Source organism: Tasmannia lanceolata, unplaced genomic scaffold, assembly GCF_043159265.1.
Source record: "Tasmannia lanceolata isolate RefF3 unplaced genomic scaffold, GAP_Taslan_0.1 ptg000008l, whole genome shotgun sequence".
Taxonomy (NCBI): domain Eukaryota; kingdom Viridiplantae; phylum Streptophyta; class Magnoliopsida; order Canellales; family Winteraceae; genus Tasmannia; species Tasmannia lanceolata.
Genome location: NW_027518685.1, coordinates 28,077,699 through 28,102,783, shown reverse-complemented (window position 1 = coordinate 28,102,783; position 25,085 = coordinate 28,077,699). Strand labels below are relative to the sequence as shown.

Genomic DNA, 25,085 nt, shown 5'->3' with positions numbered 1-25,085 from the left:
AATCACTTTTGTAATCACCAGGAAGCCTAATTGACTCTGTTGGTAGGGATGCAACTTGGGGCCGAACCCAAGCCCTATATGTTTAACCCAATTCTGGTTCAGGTTGGGTTGGTCTTCCTTCGAGTTGGGCAAAGCCAATCCAATTTAATTCTGGGTTTGGTTAGAGTTGAGGCCGTCCTTACCCGACTCGAATTAACCTATCAGGTCCCCTAATTTTATTGTGATTTTATTGCAACTTGAACCCAAACGAACCCAACTTGAAACAAAATATCCATTTTTTGTATTTGTTTTTCTCTTTTTGAATTGGGCCAACCTGAACCCAACCCGACCTGGTTGGAAAAATGAGTTAGACATGTTGGGTTAGGGTTGAGAGACTTAAAGGCAGGGTTAGGGTTGAGGTAATGCTACCTCGGGTTAGGTTAGGTAATTCAATTTATTTTCAAAAAAACAACTAAAATAATGAACTGGAAGTGATATTGACACTCTTAAAATTAGGGAGGGCACCATGTCAATGTAATTGTCCTGTCTAGAAAAATAAAAGCAAATAGAAAAAGACAAATAAGGTCGTTGGTAAATGCGTAATAATTAAATAATGGGTGATGCCACTTTTGTTTTTTTATGGGTGATGCCCTTCAGACTTGGCCCTTGGGGCTTTTGGAATAATCATTTCTCATCTTTGGTAGCCATAAAGAAAGTTTTTCGTACATCCAATATTATCATTATTTTGCCAACCAGGTTCTAATTCAATTTATTTTATAAAAAACAACTAAAATAATCAAATGGAAGTGATATTGACACTCTTAAAATTAGGTAGGGCACCATGTCAATGTAATTGTCCTGTCTAGAAAAATCAAAGCAAATAGAAAAAGACAAATAAGGTCGTTGGCAAATGCGTAGTAATTAAATGATGGGCGATGCCACTTTTCTTGGTGGTGAGAGGAAGGAAAAGAGAAAAGGGTGTTGGGGTGGGCCCCACTTGAGGAAAGAGAATGAGTTGGGGCAGGATTTCCATCAATGTTCGATACAAAAATTCAAAACTAATGAATGGTGTGTGCATGGCTAAAGGAGTTGATTTCGCCTCCATTTGAAATGTTGTGATAATCAAACGGTCATGATTGAATTCATGAATAAATGGAATGGGGTGATATATATTCTTCTTTGAATGAGAATGATGGATAACAAAAGTCTTTATTGAGAAGAACCTACCCTTGAAAGAGACTCCTCTTTCTTCTCAATTTTTTTCCCTTCTTTTTTTTGTTCTTCGGACACACTGGAGGCTAGTCTTTGGCCCAACTCTCACTACACTCTAGTGATGGAAATATGGGCAGATGAATCAGAATTTTAATGATATATATTCCCACTCCTTTTTCAGTTTTTCCATTTCCTAAAAGAGAAATTATATGATGCCTGACCGTGAGAATGTATAGGGCGGGTAGAGACAAAACCTGCTGCCTTGGTTTTTAAACCAAGGAAAAGTCAGAAAAAGGGCTTTCTCTTAGATTAAAAATCAAGGGAGAGATGGTTTTCTCTCTCCGTCCTTTATAATCTCACGGTCGGGCATCATATAAGTTCTCTTCTTAAAAATAGGCTCATTGCCACCACTTTTTGTTTGTCTTTTCCTTAAGATTAAGACGATTTAGGCCATGTTTGGCAACCATGAAATACTTTTCAAAGAATATTAGTTTACAAAGTGACAAGAGAGGAGTGGGAGATGGTCGCAAGAAGAGAGTAGGAGAGACTTGAGAGGGCACGAGTGAGGAGATGGTCCCTAATGGTTGAAAAAATAGGAGAAAACTGCTACTTTGATTAGAGTTTTTCTTGTCTATGTTTTTGAGCTACTTCTAACCCTCTCCCAACTAACCACGTCTCAATTCTCTTCATGTCCTGCCCTCCTGGCCCCTTTCAATCCGCTGGATAAACTAATACTCCTCTGCAACAATTTTCATGGCTGCCGAACGTGTCCTTCCAGAAAATTAAAACCAGGAGGAGTGGAAATATCATTTCACAAGTCAGAAACATCCGCTCATTAATTGCATGTAATTTTGTCGTAGTTGTTAATCTCCATTGACAACTTTTTCTAAATTTAAAAATCTTATCGACTATAGATCATCTTAGCTACTGTAACATGCTTATCACATACAATTGCGCCCTTTGTGGGGATGCGGGAGACTCAGTGGCCCACATGCTCTACTAATATTGCAAGTACACTCAGAGGCATGGAGCAATAATTTGACCCTCTTTAGATTATCTTGGGTCATTCTAGCTCGCTAGTTTTATCTTCAGGATAGTTTGACTTATGCGCCATGGCCTAAAAGGAGGAAGTTCTTATGGAGCTTAGCAATGTTAGTTTCCATCTGGGTCATTTGGAAAGAAAGAAATGCTTCCACATTTAAGAATGTGGTCAAAAGTGTCTCCTCCTCCTTCAGACATATCACTCTAGTGGTTTCTTGGGCAAAAGCCTTTCTTAAATTCTCAATATATTCAGCTTCCGGCATTAAAAGATATTGGAAAGAGATTTGCAATAGCAGGGAAAGCGAAGAGGTGGTAGCCTCTAGGTGGACTCCCCTGACAGGTTAAAGTTAAAGTTTGATGGATCTAGTTTGGAAAATCCTAAGCCCTCGAGTACAAGAGGTCTTCTAAGAGATGAGAATAATGTCATGGAGTGGGCTTTCTTAGGACTGATAGGCAATAAAATCTCCAATGAAGTAGAAGTGAGGTCCTTCCTTCAAGTCTTAGACTGATTTTGGTAAGAGATATGGAAAATCACATAGGGGCTGTTTGGATATGTGGATTTTAGAATTCAGGTTTTAGTTTGAAAGCGGTTCTGGAGTTTACAATCCATTATCATGGATTTTATGTAAGAAATCTAGGTTTTAGAAATCTTCCCCCAACCTGAGATTTCCAAAACCTGGAAACAAGAGACAATCTCCTCCTCTCTTGCTCAACAGAAAGAAGGGCGAGAAATCAAAAAAGGACGGACAGTCTCCTTCTCTCGTCTCCCACCAGGATTTTAACGAAATCTAGGATTCTAACATCCGCATATCCAAATGGCCTCATAGTGGAAGGAGATTCCCTAAACGCCAATAGGTGGTTGGAAGGCCGATCTCCTCACCCATATATGGAGATTTTCTGAGCTCTTTGATGAGATCACAGAAAGGGTTGAGGGCCACATGATGCGCTATCATCATGTTAGAAGGGGGCAAACGAAAAGGCGGATCGTCTTGCTCTCACAGGAGTCATAAGATCCGAGTTAGAGTTTTTCGATTTTCTTCCTCCCTGAGGAGATCTTTCTTATATTCATTTGTCTTTTATTATACTATTTTTGAGCTAAGCCCCATGACTACCTTGGTAATGGGCGTTGTTTAGTAATAAAAATTCCCCGGTTCAAAATAATAATAATAATTCATCGGCTAATATTAGAGATAAATCTGAGAGGAATGCTAAACTGTAGGGGGGCAGAAGAAAAACCAGCTAAAAGGGTGTCCCAATTGGACTATCTAGGTTTAAGCTGCTCATTTGGTTAAACTAGCTACAAGGCTGTTCCTTTGGTCGGGCACTGCTCAGCTAGGCTTAAGCAACGATGAGCATGACGCTTTTTTTTTTTTTTATAGCCCACATAGGTTACCACCAAAATGTTCTGTAAGCATTTAGAAATTATATACTTTAAATGCCTAAATCGTTATAAACTTTTTATATTCATCTTTGTCAATTCATGGCTACTCTGGCATATAAGTGTACGTTGGTTTGCTTGTTTTCAGACTTTTGCCAATGCCTTTGGAAGTGATAAGGCATCTCTACTTTCACACGTATTCCATACGCTTAGCACGCATGCTTTTAGAATCCAATGTCATCCATACAAAAGAGTCTCACCAGTGACATTTATTAATTTGTTAGAAACGTTTCCAAAAGGTGGCCCACATTTGCTTCCTCTACTTCATTGGGTTTAGTTGTTTTTCCAAACATGGTTTATGGCTAATTACCTTAATCCCTAATTAAGGTTTATCATTAGCAAGAGTTTTAATGTATGTGGGCGACCAACCTAGTCTCCTAATATATATAGACAAATGTTTATTTAATTGGAGCAACACTTGTATTAAAATGGCCCTTGAATCCACAAAGGAAAAAGAAGAAATCCTTGAATCCTCAAGGAAAAGATACAAACTGAAATTTTATTCCATAAAAGATCTGATCTTCAGTATACACATACACCCATACTTATAGAACTTCTTGTTTACTAATTTCTCACTATTATTACTATTTAATCCTAAGATTCTAACTTATCTAGAGTTAGAAATTCCAACTAAAAATGAAATCTACAAATATTAGAAAGTGTCCTACATCATATGGCTTCTCATCCACAAGGCAAAGCTCCATATTCCATTGATATGAGCATTCAGACATTGGTGGATTGGAAGATCTCTCCACTAATTGAAGAACGATATTCATGGGGAACTTCTTCAATGGTAAGATCGTATGCATCACCTGATATCACTCTAAGTCACAAATATCGTACTCGGGAATTTCTCAGCAAGGGTAATCCTCATAATATATTAATTTTTCTTTATTTTTTTGGCTTTATGTCGGAAAATGATAAACATAAAATTAGGGCAGTGATAAATCGACCCCCAAATATCTTAAATCAACCCCTATGTCTCTTTCTCTCTCCTTTGGGTTAGAGTGAGACAGAAGAGAGAAAAAGACACATATGGGATCGATTTATCACTCCGCTAAAATTATATCAACTCAACTCAACTAAGCCTTTGTCCCAAACTAGTTGGGGTCGGCATAAAAAAAAAATTTATATATTTTAAAAATATAATTAAGAAAAACATAAAGTAAAAATTATCATAAAACTTTCATAGAAAAATAATGATATTATAGCAGAAAATGAAAACATCCCTATATTTCTTACTCTCGGGATTATTTTAAGATTCTGTTGTTTTATCAAAATGTCCCGGTAAAATCACTATATTTTTAAACTTTGGGAGATATTTGTGACATAGGTTATAAGTATCACTGTAATGACAAATTGACAATTCGCTCTCGGCCTTAAAATTAAAGTTTTTTTTTTTTTTTTTTGACAGGAATGCTTCCTTTGTGCTATCAAATCAGTCATCTCACTTGAATGGACTATTCCTAAAAAGGCTTATCTAACAACTCACTATCCAAAAAAGTGAATAAAAAAGGTTTATCACACGCACACGCACACGCACACAGACACAAACTTAACTTTTCTTTTGCAACATCCAGTAATCTCTTAATTTGGTACATGGATGTGTCTCTGTCTCTTCTCTATTCTTGTAGTTTGTATTGTAGTGCAGCCTCTCCGTGTATCTTACTAGTTCCAATTCAGGGAAAACGACTTTTTGGGTCCTCTGAAAACCTCTGTTTGTATTGCAAGAGTTTTCTGAAAAAGTCTTCTTTATGCATATGGGGAAATCTAACTTGAGCCCACCCTATCATCTCTTTACTTAGAGAGTCCTTTCCTTTATGATAATATCCCTCTAAATTGAACATAATCAGATCATTTCTCTATAAATCATGGAAAGATAAAATTTTCAAGAGAAAATATTTTTCTTGCTCCAAACATGGCCTAAAGCTGCTTAGGGCCCTCGCAAGCATAGGATTCCATTGGAATAGGAAGGGTCGGGAGTCTTCTCTTGCCTAGCAGTGGACTAAAACAAGAATTCAACAAAATGAGCAAATTGGAAGGAGTTGGATTGTAGCAAAAAACACATGAGTTTATAGTCAAGGCTGTAGTTTGCATAGGTTGTATATGAACGGACTTCTTGGGCGTGCACTTGCAGAAAAATACAATAGGGCCCACATTGTTAGTGATCTAAACCATTCACTTGTTGAACCATGATATAGATTTTCCGTGCCCTGGAAATCTTCTCAGTAGGATGTTTCTAACCCTTCAATTTGTAGAGGTTTAAAATAGTCAAACAGTATATAAAGAACCACAGATCGGAGCGTAGGGTTGGGATCATCCTAGGGAGGATATTTTTGGGACACAGCCTATCTACACCAGGGGCACACCAATTGTATGGTTTAGATCACCTAATAATGTGGGCCACGCTATATTTTTATGCTGGACGCGCATGTAGGGCCCATTTACCATATAAAACCAAGTAGTTAGTGTTCTTTGTAGGACTTATATATTGGATTATGACACTGTCCACTCCTGGTCATCCGAAAATGCTATTACTCTTATTTAAAAACTATTACCGCATGTATTTTCTTATTATTTAACGAATGCCTGTATTTTTATTTATAACAAGATCATCGTATTTTCTAGTTAAAGTATAAATGATTAAATAACACCGACTCAAACAGCTTAAGCTTTTGGAGTAATTTGTTTTTCCACATGGTATTAATTAGAGCTATTTCTCCACGGCAGGTAATCATGGGTTCAATACCCAACAACTCCTTGATATTAAAATTCCACATGTATGTACGGCCAACCCAAAAAAGGTGACACATGTGCCAAATGTATGGTCAACACAAAAGAGGAGTCATATGTGCCACATGTACGGCTAACCCAAAAGGGAGGGGCCACATGTGATGGGGAGTGTTAAAGTATAAATGATTAAATCAAACCAACTCTAACAGCTTAAGCTTTGACACGCATTGCTATGTGAGGCGAGGATAAAGTCATGTACTTATTTTTTAATAGTTACAATAGGAGTGCAGATACCAATTCCACAAAAAAGTGACATTTGTCACATTTATATTGGTACCTTATATACCTTCTTATCTTCTTTTCCCTCCTGCCCTGTGAAAAAGTGACACGTGTCAGCTACCTCATACCAAGAAACCCAATTTGAGTTTGAGAATGGTGAGAGGCGTTTGGGGAGGTAAAAGGTCCTCTGCCACATGCTATAAATCTATAATATAGGTGGTTTATTGGCTAATGGGAAGAGATTTTCATTATAACTTTTGGGGAAGGTAAAAGACGTTTGAGAATGCTCAAAACAGTTGGCGCCTGTATCTATGACTTTACAATAAAAACAATTTTCATTTTCACACGCGGGTCAACCCGGCCCGGCCCAGTTTTTATGGGCCAGGTGGACCCGCGGGCCATTATAAAACGGGTCATGATTTAGTGACCCGGACCCAGAAATTACAGGCGGTCCGGGTCACTTTTTGCCGGTTCTGCTTTTCACTAAAGCTGCCGAGGGCCATCCTTTGATTGTGACCCATCATCATGTTAGGAGAGAATTCCAATGGAACAGGAAGAGTAGAGAATCTTTGCCTAACAGCGGGCTTACACAAGATTACAGCAAGGTTAGAGAATCTTTGCTGGAAATGACTGCCATTGTTAAATTATTCACTGTAATTAACATTGGAAAGACTTTCATACAAGTTGCTATGTGAGTTACTTTGTATAGTGTAAATATGATATCAAATGATATGCAAGAGGATTTTGATATAAAAGAGAAACATCTTATAAACTTGAATTCAAAAAACATTGCCAGTTGAGGACATCAAAATACGAGAATTTCCAATTGGGACACACTTTTGAAACATTGTTAGAGAGGGACAATATGGGGGTTATCAAGTCTCTAAAAAGGAGTTATCAACCCTCTAAATGGGGTTATCAAGCTCTCAAAAAGGGGGGTTATCAACCCTCTTTAACAATTTTTCAAAAAGTGAGTCCACCACCCCCCCCCCCCCCCCTCGGCAATTCTCGTATTTTGATGTCCCCCATTGGCAATTTTTCCTTTCCTTTAAGTTGGTCATTTTGTCTTTTCCGAATTTGACACTAGTTGCTCTGGGATGCGAGTAGGGATGGGAGTAATGATGACAAAGCCTCTAAGGCAAGCTCATCTTAACAGAGCATCTAAGGCAAGCTCAAATTGGTAAGTCGCTTTCTGGTCCTCGCTCTGGATGGGTTTTCTGTTAGGGCCCGTTTGGATGCCAAGACTATTTTGATATGGATTTCTCACATTTGCAGCCCTTTTTGCTTTATAATTTGGTTCAGATCAAATTCTTAGATTTCCAATTCAGCGACTAACAGTGGAAAAAATTACATTTCCAAATAAGTTGTGCAAATAAGAAATTGGAAATCCACAGATCTGGCAGTGTCCTTCACCCTCTTTGCTCCTCAACCTCTCCCCTCCACTAGGAGGTACCCTCTTCCCTCTGTGTCTCCCTCTACATGAGCTGCCGGATCTATTCAATTTGTATTCAAAACTCAATTCCAAATCCAAATACAATATATGAGGTATCCAAACGGGCCCTTCGGTTATTTGAAAGATGATATGATGGGATTGTATAAAGATCGTGTTTTTTTAACGTTTTTCTTTGCCTTTAAAACTTAACAAATGACGTTGGGGTGTGGAGGGAATATCATTCCCCTAAAATAACTATGAATAACTCGAGTAAAACCAAAATATAACCCCTATGAACAGGTAAGTAATCCTATAATAGGAGACACGAGCCAACCTTGAGGATATCTCTAAAGATGGACATGCCAGAGACCAGGACAATAGGTGTAGCCAGAAGCGTGACGAACGAGTCGAGGTTGAACAACGCCGACACCAATCGAAATAACCTTCATATCCACGAAGGTTGCTTTAGGAATCCACAAAGAACAAAGCAAACTAAGAAAGAAGTCGTTTCTTTCTTTTGAATTCACAAAATAATGTCAAAACATGCAAAACAACCCTTAGTCAGGGGCGGGGTGTCCCTGGTGATCAAAAGGGGCGTAAATATCACTTCCCTTTATAAACTATTAACTTTCTTCTCTAACTAGAACTCAATCCTTCACCATTGATTTGATCTAACGGTTGGTATTAACTCCTGACCAAATTAGACTTCCCTATATTCTAAAACTCTTAAACAGCAAATAAAAGTAAAAGCATATTTGGACTCTTCCTATGAAGCACAACGTTAAAAAAAGTAAAGGACGTGAGAGTATAAAGAAATGTTTGGATGCTTTATGCAAGGACGTGTAGTATTAAGAAATGTTTGGAAGTTTTATGCAAGAGACGTGCTGCTTGCTAATGTTTCTATGATTTGTTTCCTTTTTAGCATCAAATAGGAAAGATCCATGAACTACGTCAAGTACGAATATCTACATCAAGTACAAGGATAAACAGCAGCCAAGTTTACTAACAGTAGTCCAACACTCAAACTTATGCGTCATTAAGAATCATGCATTATCTACAAACCATTAAACGACTCTCACCATAGGGTAATATGATTTCAGTAGAAAGTTAAAGGCACTTGAAGCCACAAAGTAACAACATGGACTTCCATTCTTGCCTAATAATGATATTTGGGACAGTTCTATCAGGAAGCATGATAGATGTATGGTTGCCTGTAAAGGGTAAAAAGCTCTTATCTCATCAACTCTACCTGAATCTCAAGCTTAGGAGCACATTCAACTGCTGGAACATACCGATGCAGAGTAAATTATAAAGAACCCAAACAATTAGCAGGCCCAAGATTTTTTTCTATTTCCATTGAAGTTCAAATGACAACCACCATAATTGAAGGACTCTAAGCATCTTGTGACCTAGGTGCCTGTTAAAGGTTGCAAACCTCCTTATCCCAAAAAATGAAAAGGCACACCATTGAAGCAACAAAATAAAATAGTTTTCTCCTCGTGTCAAAGTGAATCAAAGTATTTCAAGATGACTCTTACCCCAAATAAAACAGATAAATCCACATCCCATCAATTGCATAAAGATTCAACGGCAGCCAAATTCCAGTAAACTGGCGAGAAAAGGAAATCCTCAAGACAGAAATGATAAGGTGGACGACTGTACATGCACGTGCAACCCCAAAATACAGTGGGCTCCACATTGTTTGGGTGATCCAAACCATTCATTTGTTGGGGCCTGACGTAGATAGGGTGTGCCCCGAAAATCTTCTCCATAGGATGATCCTATAGAGATCAATGAAGACCCAAAATATCCAGGAAGGAAGGGAAGAGAAAAAGCTGCGCAGAGTGCACAGTAGTGTTTCTTTCCCTATGCCATACACATGACACATCTATCCACCTCTTGGATCCATTTACTAGTTTACAATGAAGAAGCTTTTCCACCAATATGGCATACTTAGCCAATGACTAAGTGAATGATGGAGAACCTAACCAATCAATCCTCTACCACACTTGCCGAGTGCGAAGCCTACGCTGCTTTGCCTCAACAAGCAACACGACAAAGAAGCACGGTACATTGAAGTATTGAACAATACATCCATTCAAATCAACAAACCTGACCAAGGAATTACCGCCTACGGATATATGTCCTTGAAGCAAGGGGCATTTTTTTTGAAACATAACAGCTCCATTGATATGCTATAACTATATTACATCATGGAGATAAGGCGTCCCACTGGTGTATAAATAGTTACAACATCCCATGAGAGCAACGATATTTACTGGCCAAGGCGAAACCTCCACAAGATGGCAGACTGTTATCATCCCATGCACCACTTTAGCCTCCGTCTCCCCTCATTCTTCCTTTGCTACCGAGCTATTCCTTCCTTTTTTATAAAGATAACAAAGAAACTTTTATCAATATATAAAACCACCAGTTTGTAGCTGTCACCTTCTAGGGAACAAGGAGTTCCCCAAGTGGACTGTGGCATACAGGTTTACAGGTCACTGGAAATAACAATATGGACAGCATAAGCTCTAGCCATCAGCAGTACAGTAAACAATAACAGTGACAGCAGACCATGTAGTACTCCATCCCTTATCCTTCAACTTAAATAATCTGCATCTCGGCCCTTTCCGCTCCATTGCTAACTTGTCCGCATCTTCATTGGCTGATCTTCATTTGTGTTTGGAAATTAGGTGCAATCTGAGTAACCAGGTCCATTTATCTCATCAATAATATTCGACAGCTTCCATAGTCCTGAGGCTTTATTTGTTTCCCATGTTATGACTTTGGAAGTCATCTTCAATCATCAGCTGCCTGGAACCATGTGTCGCAAACCATTTCAGCCCCATAACAACACTCTTGATTCGGCCTCATTCACATCACAAACCCCAGCCGACCTTGAATATGAGAGGCGTGTTCGGCCATCTGGATTCCGAAACAATCCGCCTATGCCCACCGTACCACGGGTTTCATTTTGAGCTCCCGTATTCGATGCCTGATCGAGACTTGGAACCGCCTCATCCAATGGCCCAAGCATCATCTCGTTCCTCTGGAGCTGTTCTAGCCGCCAAACTTAAGATTCCGCCCTGGAAGCCAACGCTATACTCCTACGATCTGCCGCTTTCACCAGTTCCTCCCCTCTCTTTCCCCAACCACCATGTCTGCCTTTCCTTTTACAATTGTTTTAAAAGGGGCTGCAAAAGCGGAGTTCATTGACGAGATCTTGGACCACCCAGAGGGTCTTCCCGTTTGCTACCATCACATTCAGAGGTCGGCTAATGAAAAGGGCGGACCATCTAGCTCGCATTGTGGAGTTGGAGTGACTAGACTGGTTATAGAGATTTTTTATTGATGTTCTAGTAGTGGTGCTACTCTTGTTCTTGTTCTCTTTGTTTCCACGACCGAGAAGGTCGTGGCCTTGGCATTTTAATAAAATTGCATCATTTCACTAGCATATTTCATTCTGCTTCGTATTTGGGATTCATCTCAACCTTCAACACCGTTCACAGTATCTACTCAGCCCTTCAACAGTAGATTTGGCCCACACGTGAACGGTATGGAATCTCACCCAAATCGACCCAACGCCCATTATAAATGCAGTAATCCATGGTTTAACCTTAACAATCGATCATTGCATGCCCAAATTCCTTCCCTACTAACAGAGTTAGCTTGAGCTTCAAAAATAAAAAATGACTTTATTACTAATAAGTTTCCACAGTAAGGGAGATTTGGAATATCTTCTTCCACCTCCAAGCATTCCTTTATCACTCTTCCAATAAAATGGGATTTCAGAGTCCGAAACCGATCATCCACCTCTTTCCCAGAGAATGACGCCACATAGAAGTCTCTCTCCTCAACTTTCACAATTCCTTCATGAGGTCATTCCTCTAAAGCTCCTGATACTGGATTTCTTACTTCTTTCTTTGGATCTTTCCTAAGATTTTGCTTTCTCAGACACCATCATACAGAATTTCTTGCTTCTTTCTTTGGATCTTTCCTAAGACTTCGCTTTCTAAGACACCATCGCCATTCATGTCTTCTTCTGAAGTTAGGATATCCACAAATCTCACAAAACCAGTAAGATCTGGTTTCTACTTGGAGGCTTATAGATTCCACGGTTCCCTCTTCTTCTTTGACTCCATTTCCCATCTTCCTCCATATTTCATTCTTACGCTTTCTTCTGGTTCTTGTTGTCTCTCTTACTGTCTGCTTCCATTGATTTCTCCCCCATTTATGCTGTCGACCCTCCAAGCTCCATGATCATTCAACAACAACAACTCCTTGCACCGCAATGGAATCCAGTGCAACCTTCTCACTGTAATACGCATTTACGAGATCCTGAGAAAAGGGATGTAGGATACATTTAATAGTATATGAGATACCATGTTGCATGCTATAGTATATGAGATCACCAGATCTCACTATTGAATCATCAATGTAGGCAACAAAGTTAGATTACACAACTGGCTTAGATTAGGATAATCTCCTATCATACTTATAATTATATCTTTCTATGTTTATCGTTTAAGTTCCCTATATAAGCATTGCTTATTATTGAATTCAAATTCTAACATAGCATCATGTAGTTTGACTGGACCTACCCTCACACATCTCCCTGCTCTCTTCAAGATATCAAAACCTTCATCAACGAAAAGCTCTCCTTCCTCATTAAACTTCTTCTCTCAATTAGTCAAACCCCAATATAAACACCTCATCCACAATCCTTTCTTGTGGTGTCGTTCAACATGACACAAGCCTTCACGATGTTCATGCACCCATGTCACCTCCTCATCCTCCCGATCGATGATCATCAAATGATCGACCCTACAGCACTCGCAATCGAGTGTCCTCACTCCGCCATCGCCACTCTACATTGTTTGGGTCCATCAATATTCATGTCCCATTGAAACAGGTAGTTTCAATCTCTAATCTTTTTTACGTTTGCAGGAGAACAAAAAAATAACACATCCTCGTCTCAATCACGAGTCACGACCACACACTAATCTTCTCTGACGACGTATCTTCCAAAGATCACTTTCTGAAAGAGCTGCAATGAATCTTGCTCGAAGATTTCATTCCCCTGCACAACCGGACCGAAATGCCCACCTAGCCCCCTCATCTCCTCAATGCACATCTGCGAGGAGCTACACAAGCAATTTGGAGACGGAAATCTAGGAGAAGGCACAGGTTTCGTAGACGGTGTAGCTTTTGAAGAGATGAATCCATGTTGTGATAGTTTTGGCCGCGACTAGATCACAAAAGGAGAGAGGGGATGGTGACCCAAGATTAGTGAATTCAATTTCTACCACTTTCCAAATCCAAATTCAGAGACATATTTTTATTCTTCATTAGGGGGTATGCATGATAATTTCCATTTAAGTTATGAATGAAGCATCTCTCAAATTTCCTTCAGAAAAGAACATTTGAAGCCTATTAACTCACCTTCTTTGCTGATATGCTAAGAAACGAAAGTGAGAGCAACAACAATACCTCCTTTTGTGGAGACATAGCATGCACACACCTCATGGTCTAAGTCACTAAACAACAAAAACAAATGTCCCTGATCAAACCACTTTTTGGAGATCTTTTAAGAATAAACTATCATTGTTTTGATATTGACTGGAGCAACTCATATACAAATAGGGTCACTATTTCATCATTGAATGGATTATATAATGTTGAACTTAGGCTCGTGTGTATAGATTGGGGGTTGGGTCTACGAAAAAACCAGTAACCAGTTTACAAATGGCTTATACAAAAAGGGTCACTATTTCATTATTGAATGGTTAACTTATTGTTGAGCTTAGGCTCTTGGGCATAGATGGGGGCTGGGTCTACAAAAACACCAGTAACCAATTTACAAATATCATAAAGAATTAAACACATTAAAGTGCACATAATTAGGTAAGATAAGCCTGACTACATATATCTATTTTAATGCTAATAGAACAATAAAAGCCTGCCTAAGCATGTATCCATGCAACTCCAAACCTGCTATAACATCCAATTCAAACAAGGCGACTAGCACCATCTTCAACTAGCCCCAAAATTCCTTATTGGGTAGGAGCCCATCCTACCACCTAGAAAATCCATAAGCCATTGGGGTTGGCTTATGAGAATTTCACTCCAGATAGAAAAACCTTGGGTAAGAGTTCTTCTTTTATTAGCTAAATGATACTAATGCAATTCGGTTCACCATTGGAAACTTACAATTTCTTCTCTTAAATTCGACAAGGGCACTGTCAACCAATCCACCGTTCCAGATTTGTTTGAGCTTATAACATCTAGCAGTCCAACAGTTATCGAATAATCCATCACCATTTGGAGTAAAAATAAATAATAAAAGCTAACTAATAATTACATTTCTCAACAATATCAAGTTCAATGGCATCTGGAAAGTTATCAATACTGAATTCGTTGGTTTAAAGAAGGAACAGTAAACTCCATTTTACCAAAAGAGGAAAGAAAAAACACCCTTTAGATTTCCCAACTTCATCAACATCAACACATCCACAAAATTCTCAAATACTCTCAGAAAGATACCAATCAAAATCAAGAGAAAATCGCAGAAATTAGATAATAATACCATCATTCCATCAGAACAAAAGAAAAACAAAACACATGGATTCAAATGACATATATATGCACACAAACCCTAATAGAAGAAGAAATAACAACAAAAGAAAACCCCCAAAATTCAGACTAGTTCATCACCAAAACAACCAAATTCAACATCCATCAAACACAATCAAACCCTAAAAATTAGAGAAACAAAAAAAAAAGAAAAAGGATTAGGGTTCGATTTAGATATATGCCTTCTTTTTTTTTCATTTGGCGACCATCCTGAGAATGAAATCCTCATAACGAATCCTCCCATCGGATCCAACCTCAACCTCTCGGATCCACTCATCAAATTCAGAAGGTTCAAGCTTTTCCCCAATACTAGTGAGGACGTGGCGGAGATCAGAAACTGACACGTAGCCAGAAGATTCCTTATCAAGGACTTTGAAGGCGTCACGGAGCTGACGATCAAAGGGTTCGATTTTCATGTGTTTTTTCATAAGATCAACGAATCGAGGGAAATCAAAGGGGGTTGTGAGATTTTCTAGGGTTACGATCTCTTTGAGCTGGGCCTGGGTCGGATTCCCGCCCAGAGATCTCATTAGGATCCCCAGCTCCGATGCCGCGATCCGCCCATCTCCGTCAGAATCGAAGAGGGTGAAGGCTTCCTTCATGGATGATACCTGATCGTCCGTCAGATCTTTTCCCATCTCTTTTTTTTTTTTTCTTCTGTCTGGAGGCTTGAGAGAACCTCTGGTTTGGGCCTTGGGGCGTGATATGCAGCCCGATAATAAAATAAGCTCTACTCTCACCAATGAGGCCAAAATTTATAAAACGAAGGTAAAAAAGCCTTGGCTAGAGGCAGACGACGATAAGTACTAAGGCTCCATTTCTTTCGGTATAAAATGGGCTTAAAACAAATTTTAGGCCCATTTTGTAATTCAAGGAAAGAAATACGCCAAATAGATGTGTGGATGATGAAATATGCTCCCTAAGCTCTGTGTAAATGTTTATTAAGTATTTGTTATAATGTTTGATTAAGCACGAGAGCAAGCTTTTGCAACCAATTGAGATTAAAAAGTGGATGGCTCAGATCAATCTAATAAATAACTTATTATTGGATGTGTCCTATCACATTTGGTCGGTAGGACCTAGATTTAGATATTTTAGTAGGGCCCACAAATCCATGGGATCATAGTAAAAATTGATTATTAAAGCACTAGGCCTTCAAATTCATGTATTTGTTGATGACTAATGGGTGATTTCAATGTCTGCATGACTCTAAGAAGTCCCCGCTGGAGTCTCGAAAGTCCCAAGTGTCCGCACATTAAAGTCCAAGCCCCAGAGTGTCATGGACAATATAGAGAAGTCTGCACATTAATGTCCGCACGTTAAAATCCCGCACGACTAACCCCCCTTGAAGAGCTTTCCCATGGCGATACAAAATTGGGAAGCGGGGGCGCGGTCACCTTGCCTGAGATCGTTGGTGAGGAGAAATAATCATGAGGGACTCCGTTGATTAGAATAGAAAAGGAAGGACTACGTATACACTCTTTGTGCCATCCGCACCGTACTTCATTGAAGCCTATCTTTTGCACGAATTTGACTAGATTATCCCTATACAAAATGCGAAAGGCTTCTGCAAGATCCATATTGATGTACATTTTTGCCTTTGAGTCCCAATGGTGAAACTTGTGCAGGTCATGAGTTAGAAGATATTGTCTTGGATCAAGAGCCCATGAAGCTGACTGAGTAGGGCTAATGATTTTTCCTAACTACTTTTTTCAATCGCGTCTCCACAATCTTTGCGATCATTTTGTAGAAGGAGATACCCCTAAAAGCCAGTCATATCTGGAGTGTTCTTCAGATCCTACTTCCCGTGGCTCGGTCATGATCCATTTCAAATCGAACTATGCATCGGAGTGTCTTAGTAGGTCCTACTTACATCATTCAAGGATGAAATCCTAATAAATGGGTGCAGACAAGAGTGATTGGTAACTGCACAGTAGGTTAGGGATTTAGGGTCATGGTTAGAGAAGAAACAGAAGACGGTTACTTGAGAGAGATGAATGACAAAATACTAAAAATAGGAATCATTCAGAAAAAATGCATATGGTTTATTTAAACTAAAATACACTTCAAATAACACTTAAAGTTAAAACTAATTGGAATTTATATTCGTAAAATAGTATAATAAAATCAGATTTAGAACTGTCCTACGGGCTTTTGTTACTTGTTCGGATCCAATTGAAATAATTTAGGATCCTATGATAAGGATCCGAAACATGTCCATGGATCATGGTAATGTGTCTAGATCCTGTCTTTTAAGTTCGGATTCAAATAGTCCATCGGATCCTCCGGTCCATTGACATCCCTGAGTTTTGTATTCAAAATCATTTCTCAAAATCCAAGTCCAAGAAGGAAAAATCATATATTGATCCCTTTTGATCACCAAAAAAAAATACCCTACATGGGGGTGGCCCAGTGAGGAGAAGGGTGTGGACGTATCACTTCCCCAACTTAAAAGGACGGAAAAAACAAATAAAAAGGGTGAAGGAAGTAAAATTGGAGTTGGAAATTTCAGCCCCCTCCACAAAGAAAACAAAACCCTAATCAGGTTTGCATAACAGAGAGACGAGAAACCCTCACAAAAAAGAGAGTCGATAGAGGCGGATACATTAGAGAGAAGTAGAACCTCATTTATCCTAAGCTACAATGGGGCGAATGCACAGTCGTGGGTAATCTCTGCTCTCTCTCTCTCTCTCTCTTATCTGCTCTCTCTCTCTCTCTTATCTGCTCTCTCTCTCTCTCTCTCACTAACCCTTACTTTGTTGTATTCAGTAAGGGTATTTCCTCTTCGGCTCTACCCTACAAGAGGACACCTCCTAGCTGGCTCAAGATCTCATCTCAGGACGTTAGAACTCTCCCTCTTCTATACATCGTCTCATTTATATAAACACTCTTCAAACCCTAACTCTCTCCGATTTATATGGGCTTTGTTGTAGGTCGAGGAGAATATCTGCAAATTTGCGAAGAAGGGTTTGACTCCATCTCAGATCGGTGTTATTCTCCGTGATTCTCACGGTATTGCTCAAGTCAAGAGCGTCACCGGGAGCAAGATCTTACGTATTTTGAAGGCCCACGGTAAAATCAAGATCTAGTCCTTTCATTTTTTTTTCTCTCTTGTAAAACTTAGGGTATGGATTTTTTTTTAGCGCTTGCTCCTGAGATTCCGGAGGATTTGTACCATCTGATCAAGACGGCAGTGGCTATCCGAAAACATCTGGAGAGAAACAGGAAGGACAAGGATTCAAAGTTTAGGTTGATCCTTGTTGAGAGCAGGATCCATCGCTTGGCTCGATACTACAAGAGGACCAAGAAACTTCCTCCTGTCTGGAAATAGTCAGTTTTCTGATCTTATATTCATCGTCATTTTTATCTGCAAGTGCTTAGTTTTTTTTAATCTTTTTTCATTCTTCGGTGATAGTTTTTTATGGGTATTTAATGGAGTGAGCTTTATGTTATTAATAGTTGGTTTACCTTATGATTGTTCTCACCTGATTTTTCATGGATGCTTTGCTTCTTATGCTTAAAATTTAGTGGGTTACTATGCTTTACATATTTGTGGGTATTGTTTTCATTGTGGCTACGTTTCTTTTGACTTAAAATGGATGTAAAACAAATTTTATGCTCATTTTTAAGTGTAGAAATGGGCTTAAAATGTGTTTTTTCACCCATTTTACGTCGAAAGAAAAAGAGCCTAGTGGGAAAACGGTGTAAAATTTGTTTTATGCCCTTTTTACATCTAAAAGAATGGAGCCTGTGCCTAATTTCATCATGCTATATAATGTGGTTCCAACGTGTCTGTATATCTAGTATCCAGCTTGGTATCCGTGTAGCCAAAAAGTTATCAGGATAAAAGTTCGTAGCAAGTGAGTGATAATAGGATGGTTCATCTTCTTCTTCTTTTTATTGGATGTAGTGTTACTGTGCTAATTTGCTTCTTATAGATTCCATCTAAAGATGCTTGGATTATCAATTATTAGATGAGGTGGTCCGGTGGTTGACTCCGTCTCCCTGTTCACAAACACTGATTCAAGTTGTTTGGTGGCCTATGAAGATTTTTTTGTCCCCTTCCATTCTCAGTTTCGTCTAGCAACACTCTCTGAATCACAGCTTCAACGTATACCGTTTCCAGCCTTTTGTGAACAATTTCTTTGAATTAGATTGAGTCAAATATCTGTAGAGGAATGTTGAAGAGATGCATATGTATAGGACTGTGTGAAAATTCCATGTGTTGTCCTTTTGTGAGTAGAGGATGAGGACAAGTATTTCGATATGCCATTGGTATTGAAGTGAAGTTAATCTTCATGTTGAGTTCAAATTACTCTTCCCTCACATTTCCTCTACTTTATTTAGAGTATTTCTGCCTCCTGCATCACTTCTTTCATTCATTTCTCACTCTAGCTATTATAGTTGGGCTTACAAGCTAGCAGGCAGCAAGACCTTTTATCTTTGCCATGACTCGGCCACATGGGGCATAAACATAAATTAAGGTTGTCACAACCTATGTAATCCAAAGTTTGAGCGTTTTTGAAAAAAAAATTGTTTTCTGTACTTCATCCCCCCTCCAAATATATATATATATATATATATATATATATATATATATATATATATATGAGAGAGAGAGAGAGAGAGAGTTTCTACTCTATAAAGAAGATAACATATCTACTCCGTCGGCCCAAAATACAGGGGCCCACATTTTTCGGATGATCCAAACCATTCATTTGATAGGCCCTGACATTGCAGGAAAAAAAACAGAAGTTGAAAAAAAAAGAAGGTGCCGTTCTTGCTGTTCTTGGGGGCTTTTGTGACGCAAATAGAGGAAAGAAATTAGGGTTATGATGTTTTTTTGTGGACTTCGTTACCTTTCCTTTGAAATCATTGCTGGAAATCTCTTTTAGCCATTTTTTTAACCAGAAGAAAATAAATTGAACAAGTCGATGAAATGAAACTAGGTTCGGGTTGTATACAGAAGAGTCCTCTCAAAATGGTCGCATCAAAGACAAAAAAAGCAGAATATGCCTTACAAAAAGGTAAAGAGTAATTAATGGAGAAAGGACAAGTGGCTTGTTGATGAAAAGAAAATAAGAAGGGAAATATATTCGCCCCTCCTTTTTTAATTAAGGACATCCCCTTCTAGTGTAAATGAGTAGTCATAAAAACCCTAGTGGGGCTGTACTAAGTTAAAAAAGGTGACTATGTAACTTCCCAAGAGCAATTAATGCAGGGAATAGCTACTACGTGACGCTCGAGATGGTTTGGGGGTGCCATGCATGATTTGATCTGCCATCCTCTAGCTTTTAGTAAAAAACATTAAAAATCTGGGTTTTTTTGTCTTGGATCAGGTTGCCCTAAGCTCAACCTGAACCCGATCCGAAAGTTTCTCGGGTTCCCATTTCTTGACCTGAGCAGTCGCCAACCCAACCCAAGAAAAAATTAGGTTGAACCCAATGGGTTCAGGTTGAGCCCGACCCAAGTTGCACCCCTAACAAGATCAAGGGAAACAAGTGTCTTAAATCATCAAGTCACCATGAGTTCTTTTGTGAAATTTGAGAGGAGCTGAGCTGGGAGGGTCTAGTGTTGGATGTAGCAATGTTTCAAAATGTGTCTTGTGGGTCAAAATGCGGCCAAAGAAAATCCCAGTTGACTCGTTACGATGCGGTTGACTACTCTACTGATGTAGCTGAGTGCTCAGTTGGCACGGTCATAACTAGGGCAAGTTAAAGAGTTCTGATCGACTTTATAGGGCAAAATGTGGATTCTGACAAGGACACGACCAAGGTAAAAAGTAGTCGACTCAGGGAAGTCGGCAGTGACGAAAAAGCGAGGGGGGAGGGGGGGGGGGTTGAAGCTACGGGTTGTAGAATAGATATGCTGCTAGATGTTATGAGCTAGTGGTTGCTTACAAAAATAATCTAATTTTTTATCTATAAGCTCTAAGTGCATAAATTGGGTTATTTCTCTGCCGAATGTTGTGAAGCGTCAACATCAAGTTGTAAAGCTATAGATATGTGGCTGGATGATATGGGTTGGTGTCTGCCTACAAAAAAGATCTACTTTTTTTTGCCTATAAGCTCTAAAAGCCTAATTTGGGTTCTTTCTTAGCCCTCTGTAGCAAAGAGCCAACATTGAGGCGTGAAGCCTTCTCATCAATGTGGCATCTGTGCGATGCTTTCAAACTAATAGGTTTTATGTTAGGTCAATTTCAACCTACTCAAATTGTTTAATTATCCCAAAAATAAATGATTGATGTCATCAATAATATCAATGCAAAAAATATATATTTATTTCAAATGTAATTAGAAGTTAGAACACTTACTAATAATAACAATGACCCACACAAAACTACCCAAACCCAAAAACTAAAAACCAGAAAAATGGTCGATTCCATGCTTCTACTGTTTCCCCTGTGTTTCTTTGTGAATCACATTGGACAGAACTTTGAAGTGTGTCTTAGTAATATAACTCGTCAGTACTTTCCTCTTGCTTATGGCAACTTGTGTAGCCCTCAATTGCTTGATGTCTATGAACAGCAGCAACTCTGTGCAAAAGGTTTTAACAATTCCAAAATAACTGACTGGGCATATTTATCACTTAGCAGCCAGTTGTTGTGTAGGCTTTATTATCCGTGCTGCATCACAGCAAATTCTCCTTTCCAACTGCCACCACTATTTCAAATAACTTTGAAACAAACCATGCATGTGTGCTATTCAGTGCATCTAAAGTTTTTAATGAATGCCCTAGTGCAGTTCACCAAGTAAAAAACGCCCGTTTCCTCTTTGAACTGTCTAGTTATTTGACATGATAGCGCATGCGCATTTCTTTCTTTTTTTGGATGCCATCCATTTTCTTAGAAAAATAGAAAAGGAGACCACCTGTATTTCTTTCATTTTTGTTTTTTGACATTTAAGAGTTTTCGTCTATGTGATTCACTTTTGACAAAGGCTTTCTTAACTCGTGATAATTGGTAGGTCATATCTTGGGCTAAGTTTCTCATACCTTCTAGAAATATTCTATTTTTGTGGTATTCATGTTATCAGAAATAATCACTAAGCTAATCGATTAACTTAAAATGTTTGTTTTGTACTTGTTTGTCTGGCATCATTTCACTAGCAGGTCTAGCTCTTGGGCCCTTTTTGTTTTGGGTTTGAGAATAGATTTTGAATCCAAAACTGATGCTTGGCAAAACGAGGCGTTTGGTTCACCGTGTTGAATCAGTTTTGGACTCAAATTTATTCTACAACCAAGTAATATCTATATTTTTGCTGGGATTTAGAATTGATTTGAGTCTAAAATCAAATCTAGAGCTGCGAACCAAACACCCTATTTTGTGAAGAATCCTTTTTATCTCAAAATCAATTCTCAAAATCCAGGTGGGGTAGTGTTTTGAAGAGGTTTGGCATCTCTTGGGTTTTTCCTCAAGATTTTTTATAGCTGGTGAAGGGTTGGTTCTTTTCTCCTTGGTGGAGGAAGGGCAAAATTTTACGGCTCATTTCTTTCCTAGCGGTGATTTGGGTGCTTTGGAAGGAAAGAAATGCTATAATTTTAAAGTGAGTGAGGAAAAACACACTTTATTAATCTTCTAAGGTGACGGCGCTCACGATTTTTTGGTTAAATCCCTTCCAAGTTTCAATTTCGTCTCCGCCTTTTATCTTTGGAATGGGTGGATGGAAGTTTGCTCTAGTGCCGAATTTTCTATCCCTATTGTTCAAGTTTGGGAGCCGCCGGAGAAGGGATGAGGATGGAGTGGTTAGGTGCCTATGAGGGTGGACGGAAGTGTGCTCTAGTGCCGAATTTTGTTTCCCTATTCAAGTTTGGGAGCCGCGGGAGAAAGGATTTCTCGAGCTAAATTTCGATGGTTCTTGGCAACCCGGGGCCGGCTGGTATTGAGGGAGTGCTTAGGGATGATGATGGAGTGGTTAGGTGGGCCTATGAGGGTCCTTTGGGAGTTGCAGACTCTAGTGAGGCAGAAGTTCCGGTAGTTCATCATGGTGTTAAGCTATTCGAGGGGGAGGATCTCAACTGTGCTGTGATGGAAGGTGACTCTATCAATGTTATTCTGTGGGTTGTCTGGATCCCATAATTTTCCTTGGCGTTTTGCGGACCTCTTTAATGAGATTAATGACATTGTCAGCCCCTCTTCTATTTCTTTTCGCCATATTAGAAGATCGGCAAACGGAGTGGCGGACAAGTTAGCCAAAAGTGGAGTTCACTTGGAATCTTTGGAGCAATATGATTTCCTTCCTTGCTCTTTGTGTGGCTGTTTGTATTTTCTGTTCTTGTATTCTTTGTTCTTTTGACCATCTCAGTCCGTTCAATGAAATTTTACCTTTCAAAAAAAAAAAATCAATTCTCAAAATCCAAAACAAAACAGGGCTTTAGTGTATCCGCTTCTTAATCAGTGGGATGTGTTTCTCCAGAAGTACATGCTTCAAGCTCTTTTCTCGGTGCATTTCAACTCACATTTCTGAAAGTTTGCAACGATATTTCCTGGTTGAGTAAACTCTTTTGAGGCTTTGATTCTGAAGGTTGTGTTATTCTCCAGTTGGATTGACGATATTGATTTGGTCTCTAGTCTTCTGGGGTCTTGGTCACAACCACCAAATTAGATTAAATTTTGGCTTTTGAATTCATTTTAGAATGAATGCGTGCATGTTTTGGCATTTTGATGGAATGAAGTATCACAATGAGTGCATTTCCAGTTCTCTTTACTACATCTAAATAAAATGAATGTAAAAGGTCTGGATTTCCAGTTATCGTGATGGTCCTTTAGCACACTTACTCATATTGATTCATTCTATTGTTTATGCATCTCTAACATTTTTAGAATGCCATCTTTCTTTGTTAGGTTATCCATAATCACACATTAATTTGTTTGGTATCAATGTTTCTCTCTTGACGCAGTTCCCTGCTGCTGAATATATAACAATTACCTTTATTACGTATTATCATTTACAATGTGGTTAGAATTTAGTTGGTTGAGCGGAATTTGAACTGTGATGCTAACAACTTTTTTTTTTTTTTTTTTTTTTCAACTTGTGCAGCGAGTCTACCACCGCCAGCACTCTTGTGGCTTAGGTTAGTTTAAATCTCCTCTTAATTTTTGGTCACTCTGAAAGGGGGCATGGGAATGTTGAATTTTGAAGCTACATTGCAACTTTTTGATATTTCTTGATTTACTGGGAGCAAGTAATCTTTGAATTGAAATTTGATGAGGGTGTGGAAGAAAGTATAAACTGGTAGGAAATGAATGGTAGTGATGCCAATGACTGTCTTCTACATTGATGATGATTTGCTATTTCTAGAAGTCTATGTCAAGGGTAAAATTTGTTTAGATGGTAATTTTTAAGAGATTAAAGCTACATTGCAACTTTTTGATATTTCTTGATTTACTGGGAGCAAGTAATCTTTGAATTGAAATTTGATGGGGTGTGGAAGAAAGTATAAACTGGCAGGGAATGAATGGTAGTGATGCCAATGACTGTCCTCTACATTGATGATGATTTGCTATTTCTAGAAGTCTAAGTCAAGGGTAAAATTTGTTTAGATGGTAATTTTTAAGAGATTGAAAATAATCTTGCCCTTAATATGGTATTTACATGAGATTTCTCTTAATATTAACCCTGCCCTCCAGAGGACTTGGTTGATCCATGAGGAATGCTCAAGTAATGTGATGAGGCGAGTTCTTTTGTTCTTGGCTTGATTACTCCTATCGGAGTTTGTTTTGTACTTTGTTTTTCTGAATAATGAAGCCGATGCTATTGAAAAATAAAATAAAAATACAATGAAGCAGGCATGCGCCTTTTGAATACAATTTCTGATTAATCTGAACTGTTCACTTGATAGGCCATGCTGAGTATGTCGTATGCCCCAAACATCTAATCACCCAAAATTAACATCCTCTGGAAAAATATTGAATGATGAGAACTGATGAAATATTAGTCTCACTCACAAGCCAATTTATCTTCTCTCATTCAATTAGATCTACATCCAACCTTTGTTAAGGGAAGGTGATGTGGTGTAGAACTGGAAATAGGTCACAAGTGTTGCCTAGGGAGTTGAGATTAAGTTTCACAGAGCAAACAGTACATGCTTTTTTCTTTTAACCAGTCTCCCTCTCTCTCTCTCTCTCTCTCTCTCTCTGTTTTTGGAAATGGAGCGGCTTTATTAGAAAGGAGCACCCATGACCAAGATGATCTTGAGAAAATATGAGAACAGAACAGAGGAGGAAAAGGAACAAAAAGGAATGTTACTTAAGGTGGAAGATATGGCTCGATCCACCCTGCGCTGACCTCCAAACGTGATGAAAATAATGACCCCCTGCTCTGTCCAAGATCTCAT

At 38.8% G+C, this 25,085-nt stretch overlaps 2 protein-coding genes across 2 annotated transcripts; one reads left to right on the top strand and one right to left on the bottom strand.

The window, feature by feature from the left end:
- Positions 1-14,669: 14,669 nt before the first annotated feature.
- LOC143883533 (putative calcium-binding protein CML13) lies at positions 14,670-15,536 on the bottom strand. Its single transcript, XM_077386872.1, has one exon. The coding sequence runs from the start codon at positions 15,386-15,388 to the stop codon at positions 14,945-14,947; it is 444 nt and encodes a 147-aa protein (XP_077242987.1). The 5' UTR covers positions 15,389-15,536; the 3' UTR covers positions 14,670-14,944.
- A 1,720-nt stretch (positions 15,537-17,256) lies between these two features.
- On the top strand, positions 17,257-24,124 carry LOC143885058 (small ribosomal subunit protein uS15). The gene is made up of 5 exons (XM_077389013.1): positions 17,257-17,416; positions 17,520-17,592; positions 17,684-17,822; positions 17,894-18,080; positions 23,789-24,124. The coding sequence occupies exons 1-5, from the start codon at positions 17,394-17,396 to the stop codon at positions 23,820-23,822; spliced, it is 456 nt and encodes a 151-aa protein (XP_077245128.1). The 5' UTR covers positions 17,257-17,393; the 3' UTR covers positions 23,823-24,124.
- The last annotated feature ends 961 nt before the right edge of the window (positions 24,125-25,085 follow it).

Coding starts and splice junctions, on each gene's coding strand:
- LOC143883533 (XM_077386872.1), bottom strand. CDS start 15,388: ATGGGAAAAGATCTGACGGACGATCAGGTATCATCCATGAAGGAAGCC.
- LOC143885058 (XM_077389013.1), top strand. CDS start 17,394: ATGGGGCGAATGCACAGTCGTGG. Junction 17,417..17,519: donor GGGCGAATGCACAGTCGTGG/GTAATCTCTGCT, acceptor TGTTGTATTCAG/TAAGGGTATTTCCTCTTCGG. Junction 17,823..17,893: donor ACGTATTTTGAAGGCCCACG/GTAAAATCAAGA, acceptor ATTTTTTTTTAG/CGCTTGCTCCTGAGATTCCG.